Here is a 13807-nt window from a genome sequence, read left to right as displayed (position 1 = left end):
TTGAGGAACAAACAAGTAATTGATATACAGTACCAGAGCAGGAATGTAGTGGGAGCCTCTGAGAAGAGATGGCTTAAAAAAAATTTGGTTTTAACAATCTATCAAAAACCTGAGAGGATGTGCTGTTTGGCTTATGAAAAATGCAGATGATGTTGTAGAGGTTAGCCCTCTCATCAGGCCACTTGTTTGAGTGTTAAAAATACTTTTTTCTGTGCATTCTTTGTCCTGCAGTTAATTAAGTGTGGATACAGCTGCTGGACTAGTGGATTGTTATGGCTACAGGGTTGGGGCATGACAAGTACATACATGAGAAAATAAGAAAATGCTATCAAAATCTGTGTGGCAGAATGGGGATGTGTATTGCCTCTCCCAGCTACAGGCATCAAATAAAGGAGGTGCTTCTCACAAAAGGCAAAATGCAAATCTTGTCAGAGGATATTGCACATATTACATTGTTTACAAGAGCTTTAAAGGATTGACTGGAAAAACTTATAGAGATGCAATCTATGCAGAAATTGAAAGCAATCATACCGATTCTGGTTTAGGAAGCCCTAGCGCTGCAGATAGCTCAGTGCTGAGAAAACCCTGAAACTCTGAAGAAATAGAGCAGGTAGTGAATTCTGGGTGAGGAAACAAAACCTAAGTTTCTATTGCATGTTTAAAAAACAAAAACAAACAAACAAAAAAACCCCAAAACTTGAAGGAAGCTTTGGCGAATGTGATTACCATTCAGTTAGACCGTTCTGACAAAGATGGCATCCTCAGCCTTTCATTAGAGGGTGACAAAATTCATACTGATAGTTCAAAATAAACTGTTTTCTCTGCTGAGAAATTAATTTCTGGAATTAATTTCTGGAAGAAATTAATCAATTAAAATGCAATACTGAATGAACTCGAACCACAGTTTAAACAATATCTTTTGTTTTGTCAATTGCTCTTCTAGGAATACTCTGTCATAATGAATTAGACTGAGGTATTTTCCATATTACAGACCTCATCTTCTGTAATGTTGCCTAGCAGCTCATTTCTTCAGAGCCTTTCAAGTAGCGCTTTTTGAAGTGGTGATCTTTAGTGCTGTGATAAGAGGAAGTTCTGGTGGAAACCGAGCAAGTTGCTATTCTTAATATTCTGAAGAACTCTTCAAGCTACTGCTTTTAAAATACTTGCTAAATTGTTTTCTGAATCCTTTGAACTGACTTAAATCTTCTTTGACTTTGGAAAGCAAATTGATACAGAAAATAATTTGTATTGTTTTCTGCACCTATCTGTAAGGCTTCAGGAGGTGCTTTCCTGTTAGTTTTTTCTGACTTGAAGACTTGTTAAAACAACAACAAAACTAAAGTATCACCAAGGGAATTTCAGCTTAGCCTACTTGTTGTCAGATATGCTTTATCTGAAAGAGAAGCCAAACAAAAACACGCACAGAACAAGAGCCAGACTATGCATGAAATGATCTGTTAAAGTAAGTGTGTCATTATGATGTATGTAGCAGAGACATTCTTTCATTCTGGAGTTATGAAAAAATTTTATACGCACGTGTCATCAGATTTTTCTTTTAAACATATGTTCTTGATCCACAATATCATGCTTTGATTTTTAGTCTTCTTCAAGATATAAGAAAAATTAGTGATTTTTTTTTTAATAATTTATATGTGCATTATATTTACTGCCCAGAGAAATTTTTGTCAGAAGAGTTTCAAAGGCAGTAGCCAAGTAAAGTTTATTGTAAATAGGTACTAGAAACTTAAATTAATGAGATATTTCCAGAAGAACAGGTTTGGTTATTTGTTTGTTTGTTTGTTTGTTTTTAATTTTCAACAAAGCTAGTAGATATAATCGAAACTGGTAACTGAAACAAGGCTGTAGGTGGCCATTTCATTAGGTGACGGTGTCTTGAAGATGTAACCAAATGCTGTAGTAAGCTTTGTTTCTTTTCACGTATTTATGTGCTACTACATCAAATAAATGGACAAAAACACATGATGTGTTTTTTTGTTAAGTAATTAACAAGAAAGTTCTCAACTTGATTGCTAAGTGTGGTTCTGAACTTGCATCATTTCACAGTACTTCAAAAAAATTACTGGTGGTAGGTTACTGTAAAGGAAATTGAAGAAGATAGAAATGTAATTAATCTGTAGTATGATTTTTCCACAGCCTGCATACTGGGTTCCTGGAAGCTAACTTAGTTACTTAAGCATGAGATCTTATGTCCTTTATCTAGTGTAATCATTTTTTTTCATAAGTATAGTTAGATGACAGCTGAGCTAAGCTATTCCTCACGCATCCATTCTCCTTCTACTGGTAATAACAGAAGTGAAATGTGTGCCAAGGATATGGATGTCAGCTCTTCAGAAAGCATATGCTGCTTTAACAGCTGGCTTGTGTCTTCAAAGAGGTTAACAACCACAAATGGCATTTCCATTTGCTGTTTATTTTGCTTGCGTCTAAAGCCATCTCTCAACATAACTCATGAGACAGTGAGGCAGCTCAGTAAAAGCAGTTATCTAAGACAAGCAAGGTAGTGTGGAGGGAACTGTAGGAAAGGACATAGCAGGTTCCACTTCATTTTTTTCCACGACTTTGTGCATCATGTCTAATTCTGGGTTGCAGTTTGTTGCAAGTTTTTGTTATTAAGTCATGCTGACATGGTACTCGTCTAAATAGGCCTTTTTCTGATGTGACCATAACTTACACAATTGTTGGGAAAAACAAATTTGTAAACCTGTTGCCTTTCAAAAGAAGTTTTAAGCATTCTGTCAGTAGTAATGAAGGATAAAAGGTAATTTACATGGAAATCACTATTTTATGACTTTACTACCAGTATGAAGGACAAGGTAGATCATTGTTAATATAGGAGCAACTGCTTGTGTGTACGAGCAAAGCCATGTTAAAAATGCCTGCAGACATACTGTCCCTCTGCTGTTATTCCCTGTTCCTCTGAATAAGATCATGGTTGTCTGAAATTAGCAGCGTACATTAAAGGATTTCTGAATATTGAAAGTATGTATTCTTTTCAGTGTTCACTAATATAGACTGGTACTAGAAATACACATAAGTGATACAAGGTGGCCTGCCTCAATATCATACCTTTTTTTCCCAATTATGACAGAATTTCGGAAAATGAAGGAGGGTACAGACAAAAGCAATTATCTATAAGTGATCCAAGGTACATGATAGCTAAGAAGGTGGCCAGCAAAAATCAGGTACCAACCAGGGTAGAAGCTTATTTTAAGAAGATGACTGATATTTTTCAATTGAATATATGAATAGAATATTTCCTATGGAAAACATTTTCCTGTGGGAAATGTTGAGTAAAAAATGCCCATGCAGTACTTTGGTGGTTAATTTTGGCAAAACGTTAATTGCTCAGTACAGAGAATTTTATCGACGTGCCTTGTATCCAGCAGGTCCACAAGACATTAGAGTTGGAAAGTTGATGATGAAAGTCTACTGGAAAAGCCACCGTCTACTGCATGCTTTGTTTATGTATATCAATACATATATATAGGAATATTCTGTTATAAGAATGTAATGTTGGATACTCTGTAGAACTCTGTTTACTACCTGAATGAGGAAGCCCTTTGTAGCTGGAAGTAAAGCAAAGCTGAAGACTGGAGAAGAATGTAACTAAGTTACGAGAGTAGCTCAACCAAAATCCAGGAAAGTAACACTGAATTCTGGAAAGATTCTGCCAAGGATGGACAAAAGAACTTTTGAGCAACTCTTACATCACATACAGTGGGACAATTTTAAGGGATAGATCTTGTAATAAAGTTACATGTGTTTATGAGTCTATGGATACAGTGAGAGACCACTCAGTGCAAGTCTAACAAAATGCCAAAAGCACTGGGGAGTGGTGAAAGCAGTTCTGAGGTCAGTCTGGTATCATGGCCATGAGAGGGTTTTAAGAAAAAAAAAAAAAGTGATTGATTTGGAAACAGATAAATCTTGGTCCTGCCATTGGTTTGAGGAAACGAAATGGAACTTGGAATTTGGAATTCCAAATGGAAGCAGGAATGTCTCTAAAAATCTCAGTGCAAATAGAAAATAGTACTAGTAATCTTAAGGTTTGTATTAAAAAAAACAAACCACCCAAATAAAATCAGAAGAGCAACTCTGGCCTTTGCATGTGGTACTAGCTTATATGGTGAGAAATATAAGCAGCTAGCTTTAAGACTTCAACTTTCACCCGAGGAAAACTTGTGTTATGGCATGAATGACTTTTGCAAGAACAGCAGTTTTATTCCTTGTGTCAGTTCAACCTCGCCTCCTGAGGTTAACCTCATCTACTGTATGAGACTGCGGTTGGCTGTGATCAAAGACTAATCAAAGCATTTAGTTAGCACAGTTACAAACGCAGAATGATTGAGGTTGAAGTGGGATCATCAAGTCCAGCTGAAATGACTTGGTTAAGGCTGTTTCTAGTTGAGAATAGTTCTAGGTTTTAACCATCCTCATGGAATTTTCCATTTTCCCTTGCGTTTGTTACCCCTAGTCTTGTTTATACCATCCACTTAAGTAGTTGGGGACAGCAGTCTTTATAATAATCACAAAAAAGACAGAGAAGAAAAGGATGTTATCAACACTCTCCAGTTTAAGTGCTTTGTATATATAATCCTCATTAGTAGCTTCAAACCTTGTCATGTTAAATGTAGTGAATGTTTGTATTGAAGTCAAGCACTTGTGCTATTCATAGTGTTTGTGTTTTCTTGCAGAAAATTTATAGTTTAGCATGATGCATATCGAGAAAGTCAAAATGATTTTATGCAGCTGAATTTATTTTTAAATCAGCACTTTAAGTGTGTATATATTTAAACACTGCTATCAGAATGAAGGTTAAAACAAATGATGAGAGACTTTATAGAGTCATAGAATGGCTTGGGTTGGAAGGGACCTCAAGGATCACCAAGCTCCAACACCCCTGCCGCATGCAGGGCTGCCAACCTCCCTGTCTAATACTAGATCTAGACTTCAGTAATGATTCATGGCTATTGCTATTTCTTTTGCCCATACTGTGATTTCTCAGTGCTATGAAAAAAGGGCTCTTAAGAGAACCACTGGTAACTAACTTCAGCAGGAGTTCTGATAAATTTACTGCCCGATAAATGCAGGATGAAGAATTGATTTTATGAGCCATTAGTAAGAGTGTTATCGGGATTGCTAATAGGGTATCTCATTTTGAGACATGTTATTATAAGTACCTGTTAGTCATGAATTCCTATCAGAACTACTTTGTCACATCGGGCTTTCATCATAATGATGGTTTTTATTAATCATAATGACGGTTTTTATTCATAGCAGCAGTACTTTTATATCCGTGTCACTATCAGATGCTTTCATGACGTTTCTATTTGGAAGGCTCTTAAAGGCCTTAAAACTGCTGAGAAGTCTGGACCACATTGAGTAATGTGCTTATATCACATATATGATGGTGTCAACATGTTCAAATGCTTTGCTCTCCTGAGGGTGCTATGCTGCTGCCCACCAGGTGAGATGTGAAGGAGACGTTGAAGGTGTCTAAAAAAAAAAAATAGAATTGTAAGTTATTTCCAGTGCAGGGATTTCTTTTATGCTTCAGAAATGTATGTTGCCAACGTGGCTTGGAATAAAACAGGAGTGAAAGAGCAATCTGAAAAGAAAACGTGAAACAAACAGAAGGAATAGTATGTGTTTTTTGCATTTGTTTGTTTGGCTATTTTTTAAGAAAATTGTTGGAAAAAAGATTTTTGCGGATGAGAAAGCAAGGTACAGGTGATACAGATACACTGCTGTCTTCAGGACAATCATGTATGTATTTGTCTATTCCTGCATATAACCTATATAGTTTTTAGATCAAATATAAAATGTTTCTGAAAACAATAACAAACTAAGCATACGCATCAAGAGTAACAGTCATGGGCAGCTAGCAAAGTTCTAAAGTCACTGGATTTTTTATTTTTGTGTATTCAGGATAATCATACTGTAAGACTAAAATAGGGTAGGAGAATGGAACACACTCTGTCTCCTAGCACGTAATCAAACCATCTACTTGCAAGCTGCTTGGTTTGTTTTTTAGCTAATTTACAAGGAAGGAAAAAATGGTTTGAGGATTCTAACTAAAACATCCATGTAGCAGTATAAAGAATCATCCCATTTTTCTCATCTTGATGTTTCCTTTTTTTTTTTTTTGACAGTGATTTGCTATCTTCCAATTATGTGGAGATTCACTATGAAGATGGAAAACAGAAGTTTTCTAAGGTACTGTGCTTTTAAAATGCGGCAGAATGGTATTTCTGAGGGAACAGTGCCAATAACGTGTTTTTAAAAAAGGGTCAAAACACCAGGAGCCTTTTTACAGACACATAAGGAAGCTCCTCTGGGCTGGGGTAGGAAATAGGCAGTGATGGATGATCCAGGTAGTGCTAGAACAGTTATGCCTTGTAAAACATAGGGGATGGAGGGATGCAAGTCACCGTTAGTGTAGTCTTTATTACTTGTACTTAGCACAAACTGCAAGAGGAATAGATAGTGGAAATATGAGGTGTACAAACAGAAAACTTGCAGTGACTTTTCTTTGTAAGAATTACACAGCTGGGAAACAAAAAATGAAAAAGTTCACCACTGGAGTTAGTAGAAAGCTAGCATGGAACGTGACTTCTAATTTAGTTTGTCAGACTGGCTCCTAAGTTGAATTCAGTGCCAATAAGCTATTGATACAAAGACATACAGTTATGCAAGATAGTTTAGCACTATAGAAATCAGAATCAATTTTATCAGAATCAACATTAACAACATGAAGACTGATAGGTTGAAAGGAAAATTATAAAATACATTTCCAGGAATGACTTATTTCATAGCTGATACAAATGCTGAAACATTTGTTGTGAGCTCGTTATATATGAAACGTATGTCTATTTAGAATGGAGAAAAGCAAGCAATCACATTGCTTTTATGCAATTAGAGAAGTGAAAATTTTTGGCCATATATTAGATACCTGATTATTCTATCCTTGCTGTAGAGAATTACAAATAAAAGAGATAGATTAGGTCAAAATAAAACAATTGCATTGCAACCTAATTATTGCAGTGAACTGTTTTGTATTCTACTGAAAATAAATTATTTCACATCACGTACTAAGAAAGTGATTTTGTTTCATTAAGACTCAGTACTCTGCAGAATGGGCAGAAAAGCAAAGTGTTGCAAGAAAACAGATCCCTCTGGAATTTAGACAAGCTCATGCAATTGTTAGCTGCAGCGCTAGCACTGAGCACTGCGGTTGCTGAATCATGAATCTGACTGGAAAATTATATTGGAACTTTACACTGAGCAAACGTACTGCCTTTGCATGCTGCAGTAACTTGATCCTGACTTCCTAGGGGATCTTTTCTGAATTGATTTGTTTAGAAACAATAATTTAGCTTTAATTTATAACTCTAATTAATACATTAAAGTCTTCATTATAAGTTCAGAAAATATACAAACAATTAATTAAGAAGATCAAATGAGAACTACATCCTAAGCTTTTTACAGTATCTTGTAATCCTTTTTAGACTTGGAAAAAATGATTATTTTGTTTCTGGATGTGGATGCAAAGATGTGAGATCTTGATGGAAAATACTGTATTTTGTACATTTGTATTAAAAGAGTGAAAACTTCAGGGAACAAACAGAAATTTCCCCACTTGCATGACAGTCTGTAAAAAAGCAAAAGATTGAAAAGCTGCTTGTGCAAGTAAGATCATCACCAGTTAGTTGTTCAAAAGCATGTTCTGAGTGTTCTCACTAATGTAAAAGTAAATACATAGCGGTTGCTTTTTGTATAGTTTGATTTAATTGTGCAGAATAGAGTCTGTTGGGAATTTCATTCAGAATTCAAATAACTCGTTAAATAAGGTCCAAACAGAAATAATGCTGTACATAGTTGAAGAGTATTTACATTTTTTGTTAATTCCTCAAGTCATAGTAATTGCAAAGAAATGGTTCTAGTATGTATGTTGCAATTCAGGTGACACACGACCCCAGAATTAAGAATATGATGATGAATGCATCATTTTCAATTGATGTGGGAGCAAGACAACTTTACTAAAAGGCTTTTAATATAGCTTTTTGTTGTTATTGTTGATAGATATTAAAGACCAACTACTGAAGTAAATCACCGTCATTCAGTTTTCTTATTTCATCTTCATTCGCATATAGCAGCACAAGTTCTGTTATCTAAAAGCTTCTAAGTTCACTGGTTCTTTTTCTTTCATGCATGCTTTGGGAAATCAGAATAATGTTTTGGTTTCTTTCTAAACATTTAGAGCCAGAGCAGTCTTGTTCTTGATGTTCTCATTGATAGAAAATAAATATACTTGTTTACTAGGTTGAATCAATCCTATGAAGCTAGTTTAGTTTGTTGTTGTTTGCAGTAAGTAGTTCTGTAAGCCTGTAACAGTCTAATCACTTTATATAGCAGTGTTTTATGGAATTTTAGGGATTAGTGATTCTGCTGTCCAGTAATAAGAATGGAAAAAGGTCAAAAAAAAAAAAATCTAATTTAAAAGATCTTAATGAAAATATTTTAACACCAGCAGTTCTTGTATGTGAGTAGGTGATGATTTGGCAATAGTTATTTCTGATTTTCCTATCTGAATCATTCATTTGTAGTCTGGCCTTAAGGTGTTTCCTAGAAGCCTCCTGGCCTCCGGGTAATAGAATTGTGCCTCCTCTTTCTGAGTTCAGGAATATGAGTTTTCTTCAAAATGAAACTGCTTCAGTGTGTTTTATTGAATTTGGGGAGGGTGCTGTGACACATAGCAGCTGTTGACACAGTAGCTATTACTTGTGAGATGGAGCATGTTTCTGGAAATTGTAGATGTTTGAGGTAATTCTCCTCAAAGTGACCTGGGAAACTTGGGTTGAGTGCTGTAGGAGTTAGCCAGAGGAAAGACATTTTTATGTACTGGTTTATACTCTGGAGGAATGAAAAACAACACAAAACAACCAACAATGAAAGCCACTGCAACTGTGTTTTGTGAGGGCCTCAACCTTGTCAGTCTCTTAGGTGCATTCTGAGCATCCTTGAAGTCCCCTTGGATGGTTGGGCTGCTTCTATGCCCACTTCAGAGACAGCTTAGTCAGGAGCCAATTGCTGCAGGAGAGGGGAGCTCAGTTCAGTTTGTTCTGTAATGAAGAGCTGGATGAGTCCAGGGAGCTTGCATTTTGAATTCAGAGGAAAGCATGCAGCATTCACTAGAGTTTAGGTCACGTATGAGCAAGGTTCTTCTGGATTGGAACTGCAGTATTTTATGTAGCAGTTTTTCTCTGTAGCATTTTGATCTCTCGTTTTGTCCTGTTCTCGTTGTATATACGCATGTTGCAGCTTGACTAACCTTTGTGTGGAGAGCTGACAGACTATATTCAAAGTTGCACTGAAAGCCCGTTTGGTAGCATATTTGGCACTAATTCTGTTCTGCCTAATTCTTGCAGCTTCTGACTTGTCAAATCCTGCATTGCAGCAGTCAGCAGGGTCTGCCTCTCCTTGCATGATAAAGGCTTTTGAGAACTGAGGTCTTGGGCATAGTTTGCCTAATTTTGAGGAGTTGTTGGGTTGGGTTTTTTTTTTTCTTGTTTAATTTTCTAACATTTAAACACGCCTTTGGGAAATTTCAGTGTTATTTTGTTAAGAGCAGGAACTTGTCTAAAATATGACTGCTGATTAGCTTATGAAAACATAAAAATACTGCCTTTTTAACATAGTCAGATTTTGCATCTGTTTTTAATTTTATGCAGTTAAAATCGGGAATTGACTTTTATTCCTCTTCTGAGCTATAGACTGAAAATTTAACTGTGCATTTTAGTATTGTCAAGCCATGTTCACTCGTTAATAATACTGGTATCTGTGTTGTAATGATATAATGTTTAATTTTAATACCTTTTTAGAGAGAGAAAATCAAACTTGAGTTGGTAGAATGCAAATTGAAGCCAAACACATGCCAGGTAATGGATGAACACTGTATTACTTATAACTTTAGTGGACCTGGAAGGTATCAAGAAACAAGTCAGCTCATGTAACCTACATTACTTAACAGTTCTGTAGCATCAATTTACAGCAAAGAAGTACATTTAAACAAAAAGAAATATGAGGTGTGCTGTGACATCAGCAAGAGAATGACTCACATTATAACCTGAAGGCATAAAATATTCCTTACCAGACAAGTTTTACTGTCAACCTGTAACAGTCATTGGGATGTAGTTTAATTAGAGACTGCTATTTCTGAAATTTTATGTAATGGAAGATGTTAGATATGTTTCCCCTTAGATTTAAATAATAGATATGAAATCAAAGTAATTTTCTGTGTTTTTTCTTTTTTCTTTTCCTTTTTTTTTAACATGAATAGGGTGGGGAGCACTGCTACTACCATGGAAATATCAGAGGTATCAAGGATTCCAAAGTTGCTCTTTCAACTTGTAATGGACTTCAGTAAGTGCACTTCCTCGTTTTTCAAACAAGGCTATTAAGTAGTTACTACTCCTGAATATTATATCATAATGTGTGATGGACTAAAATTTTCCAGACCAAAAGATGCTTGAAATTTCAAAATACCAGTGCCAGTTATGCCAATCTGCTCACACCTTTTTTAGTATCATTAGAAATAAAGTCTTTTGATAATGTCTCGTGAAACCTTTGAATATGGTAAGTGGCAATAAATATTTCACTATAATGACTTACTATGGGAGAGGATGAACAAGAATTGTACTCCAGCAGTCTGTTTGCTCAGTATGCATGCATGAAACTATCAGCCCACAGAAGAATTTTTCTTTTTGTTAGATTATTAAAAAAAAAAAAAAAAAAAGTAAGAAATTAGTTACAGTTAAGTGTAACTTACCTCATTTTGCTGCTAATATCTGCTTTATGACTCCCTGTCTTCTAGGTCCAGTATTTATAGTCTGGTTTTTGTACATTAAGTTACCATTACATTTAGTTCATTGAGATGTGCCTGATTTCTGAAAAAATAATAATAAAAAATTCTTAATTCTAGCCACGTATGATGATAACGTGTATACATATGGAATTATTCTAATACTGATCTGAGTTTCAGTGATAGTTTTGGTTTTATTTTGTTAAAAATCATTCGATGGAGTCAAGTTAGTTCTCACGTAATCCTAAATGTCAGTTTTGTTTCTCTATGTTCTAGTGGCATGTTTGAAGACAGTGCTTACGTGTACTTGATAGAACCAATGGATTTGACTCACAGTGCAGTAAGTTTATTTTGATCTGATTTTCACTTGTTTTGAGAAGGAGAGTGCTCAGGGAGTAGCAAATAAAAATAAGAGAATAAATCAATAAATTAGTGCTCTGTGTTGTGTGTTCATATGAAAAACAAAACTATTTTAAAACATCTGCTTGGACTTCTTGTAAGACAAGAAATGTGCAAGTGTGAACTGACTGACTAACGTTTTCCTTTGCCTTTCTTTCATTTTTCCTTTTCCTAGTCATTGTTAATCATTTAGCTATTTCAAATAGTATAGTAAGATGTTTTCCATAGCAGATGGCTGTGCACTGTCAAAAGGTGTTTATCTATTTGCTCTAGTACTTGAACTAAACAAATTATAAATTTATAGAAGGGTGTGGAAGTCATCCTTCTCGCAAAGCAGTTGGATCCAAGTTGCTCTTTGATCTGCCATATTTCCAGTAAGATCTTAATGAAATAGATAATTATATCTGAGTATCTATAGATGTTATGTGTGTAAAGTCACTGTGTAGCTTAAATTATTCTGATCCAGCGTAGTCATATATTCAAATATTTATATGGGATTTAGGACTGTATTTATGCAAAGATCTTGTTAACTATAATTATTTTTGTACTTCACGTTAAATATATCACAGCACAGCTGTTCCTAAAACTGTCTATTTATAGAAGTGACTACATTTCAGACTAACAAAACCAGGAAGGTTTCTACATCCTGAATGGTTCAGAGGTTTGAGTGGTTTTCAGCAGAATGATCCTGTAACATTGAGGTATAAACCATAAGAATTTTGTATCTCACCAAGTCTGTAGGGTCTATTCCACATGCTGTATCACAACTCTCAAATGTGCCTCACTCAAGTACTTATCAATATATGATAATAACATAATGCTGCAGAATTTATATGTTTTAGTGACAGTAAATATTGATTTGTAGACCAGAGTAAGATCTGCAAAATCTTTGACTCCTGAAGCTTTCAAAGAAGGTGAATCAGCATTCAAAGAAATCAGCATAGTTTAGCTGGTCAACTCTTGGGCTGTGCAGGAGACTATATGGACACTGAAAAATGTTGCATCTGAAAAGAATGACATTTCTCACTCTCTTCAAAAGCTGTATTACATGCTATGTGTTAAGCCATGTAATGCATTTTGATGTAGCACATTCATAAAGATTGTGAGGCTGAAAACTGACAGTACAGACACTGTAAATTTGTTGAAATTATACCTACAATTGTATCCATACAACAGTCAGAGGAGAAATTCTAGAACTGAGATACCGTCTGCCAATTCTGCTAAGGATTCAAGTGGTAGAATTCGAAATGAAAAGAGGACAGATGAATGTTTTTTTTTTTTTTTTTCAAAATGCTGAAGATGAAAACAATGCAGCTACGGAGAATTTTCAGAGACTCATATTATTACTTTTTTCTGTGTGAGATAATATCCTGGCCACAGGCTTCAGGATGTAGATTATTCAGCTTGATTAACCTTAACTATGGTGGATACTATATAAAACATTTTTTTCCCAGAAGAAAAAAAAAAAACAAAACTAGCGAAAATGTGCTCTTATTTCCTTCAGTTCATTATATATTTCTCTCCCAGGAGTTATAGAACAGTAGCATCCTACCCTTTGAAAAGAATTGCATGTTTTGGCAGCCTCTATAGAAGTGTTACAGAAGAAAAGACAAGTGTCTTCTAGAGATACCAAAATGTGATAATTTGGGGCATGTCAGGCTTCTAAAGAACACATGCATTAAAAGGCTTCTTATTATTGGTATACTCAATGCTAAGAGTGAAACAAGCCTCTTAAAGATACCATATTGATTAGTTTCTTGCATTTTGCTGCAATTAAAGTGATAGACTTTTGTCATAAATAGTAAGCATATTCTTGCATTTCTTCTGGGAGTGGAAGATTTCATCTAAAGATATGCTCTTTAATTTGATTTATTGGAATAAATGATTTGCATTCTCTAGCGCCAAGGATTTTAAAGGACTCTTTTCAGGTAATCTCAAAAACATCTCTGATATCTGAGTTTTGTATGCCAGTAAATGGTCCGTGGTTTGCTTAGGATTGCAAACGTTGCTTCAAATTGCTGCTGTGCAAAATTGGTACTGTGGTAGTTTGTGTTTTGTGAAAAAGTAATAGAAGTTATAAATATTGAAAGAAATGCCTTACTTTTCACTGTACAGTATTAATTAGAAGAAAATGTTGCATGTCTGTCTTAACAGGAAAGTAAAAGTAGGCCACACATCATCCAGAGAACTTATGGAACACGAGCCTCCATGCAGCTGCAGGACCATGGTATGGTTTTGCTTATGAGTTTTTCAATATTTGAAATAGTTGTATGTATAACTTAAACAATTTGAATATTAGGCTAGTAGAGATATTTAAAATTGTTGATCATTTAGAAACACTTGAAAAATAAATACTAAACTTTTTTTTTATAATTACTGCAATGGATCTCAGCAAAGCAGCTGACAGACTTTCATCTATGAAGACCAACCAGCTTTCTTCTGCAGATCATATAATTTAATCAGTGATAGAAATGCTATTAAGGACAAGAAATGAAAGAAAACATACATCCTAAGCTCAGGATACAT

The 13807-nt window shown here is 35.1% G+C and overlaps 1 protein-coding gene across 8 annotated transcripts in view; it reads left to right on the top strand.

Moving 5' to 3' along the window:
- Positions 1–13807, top strand: part of ADAM23 (ADAM metallopeptidase domain 23) — a 68274-nt gene that overhangs the window by 13754 nt on the left and 40713 nt on the right. For all 8 annotated transcript variants that reach the window (XR_005861243.2, NM_001398375.1, XM_015289429.4 and 5 more), the window contains exons 4-7: positions 6174–6237; positions 10361–10443; positions 11159–11222; positions 13436–13508. Coding sequence is in view for 7 of the 8 variants with exons in the window: in NM_001398375.1 (NP_001385304.1) it covers positions 6174–6237; positions 10361–10443; positions 11159–11222; positions 13436–13508 (284 nt within the window). In the remaining variant the exon portion in view is untranslated. The remainder of the gene's footprint in view (positions 1–6173; positions 6238–10360; positions 10444–11158; positions 11223–13435; positions 13509–13807) is intronic.

Source organism: Gallus gallus, chromosome 7 (genome assembly GCF_016699485.2).
Source record: "Gallus gallus isolate bGalGal1 chromosome 7, bGalGal1.mat.broiler.GRCg7b, whole genome shotgun sequence".
NCBI classification, from domain to species: Eukaryota; Metazoa; Chordata; class Aves; order Galliformes; family Phasianidae; genus Gallus; species Gallus gallus.
Note: the sequence above shows the minus strand (reverse complement) of the source record. Positions and strands in the feature narration are given on the sequence as shown.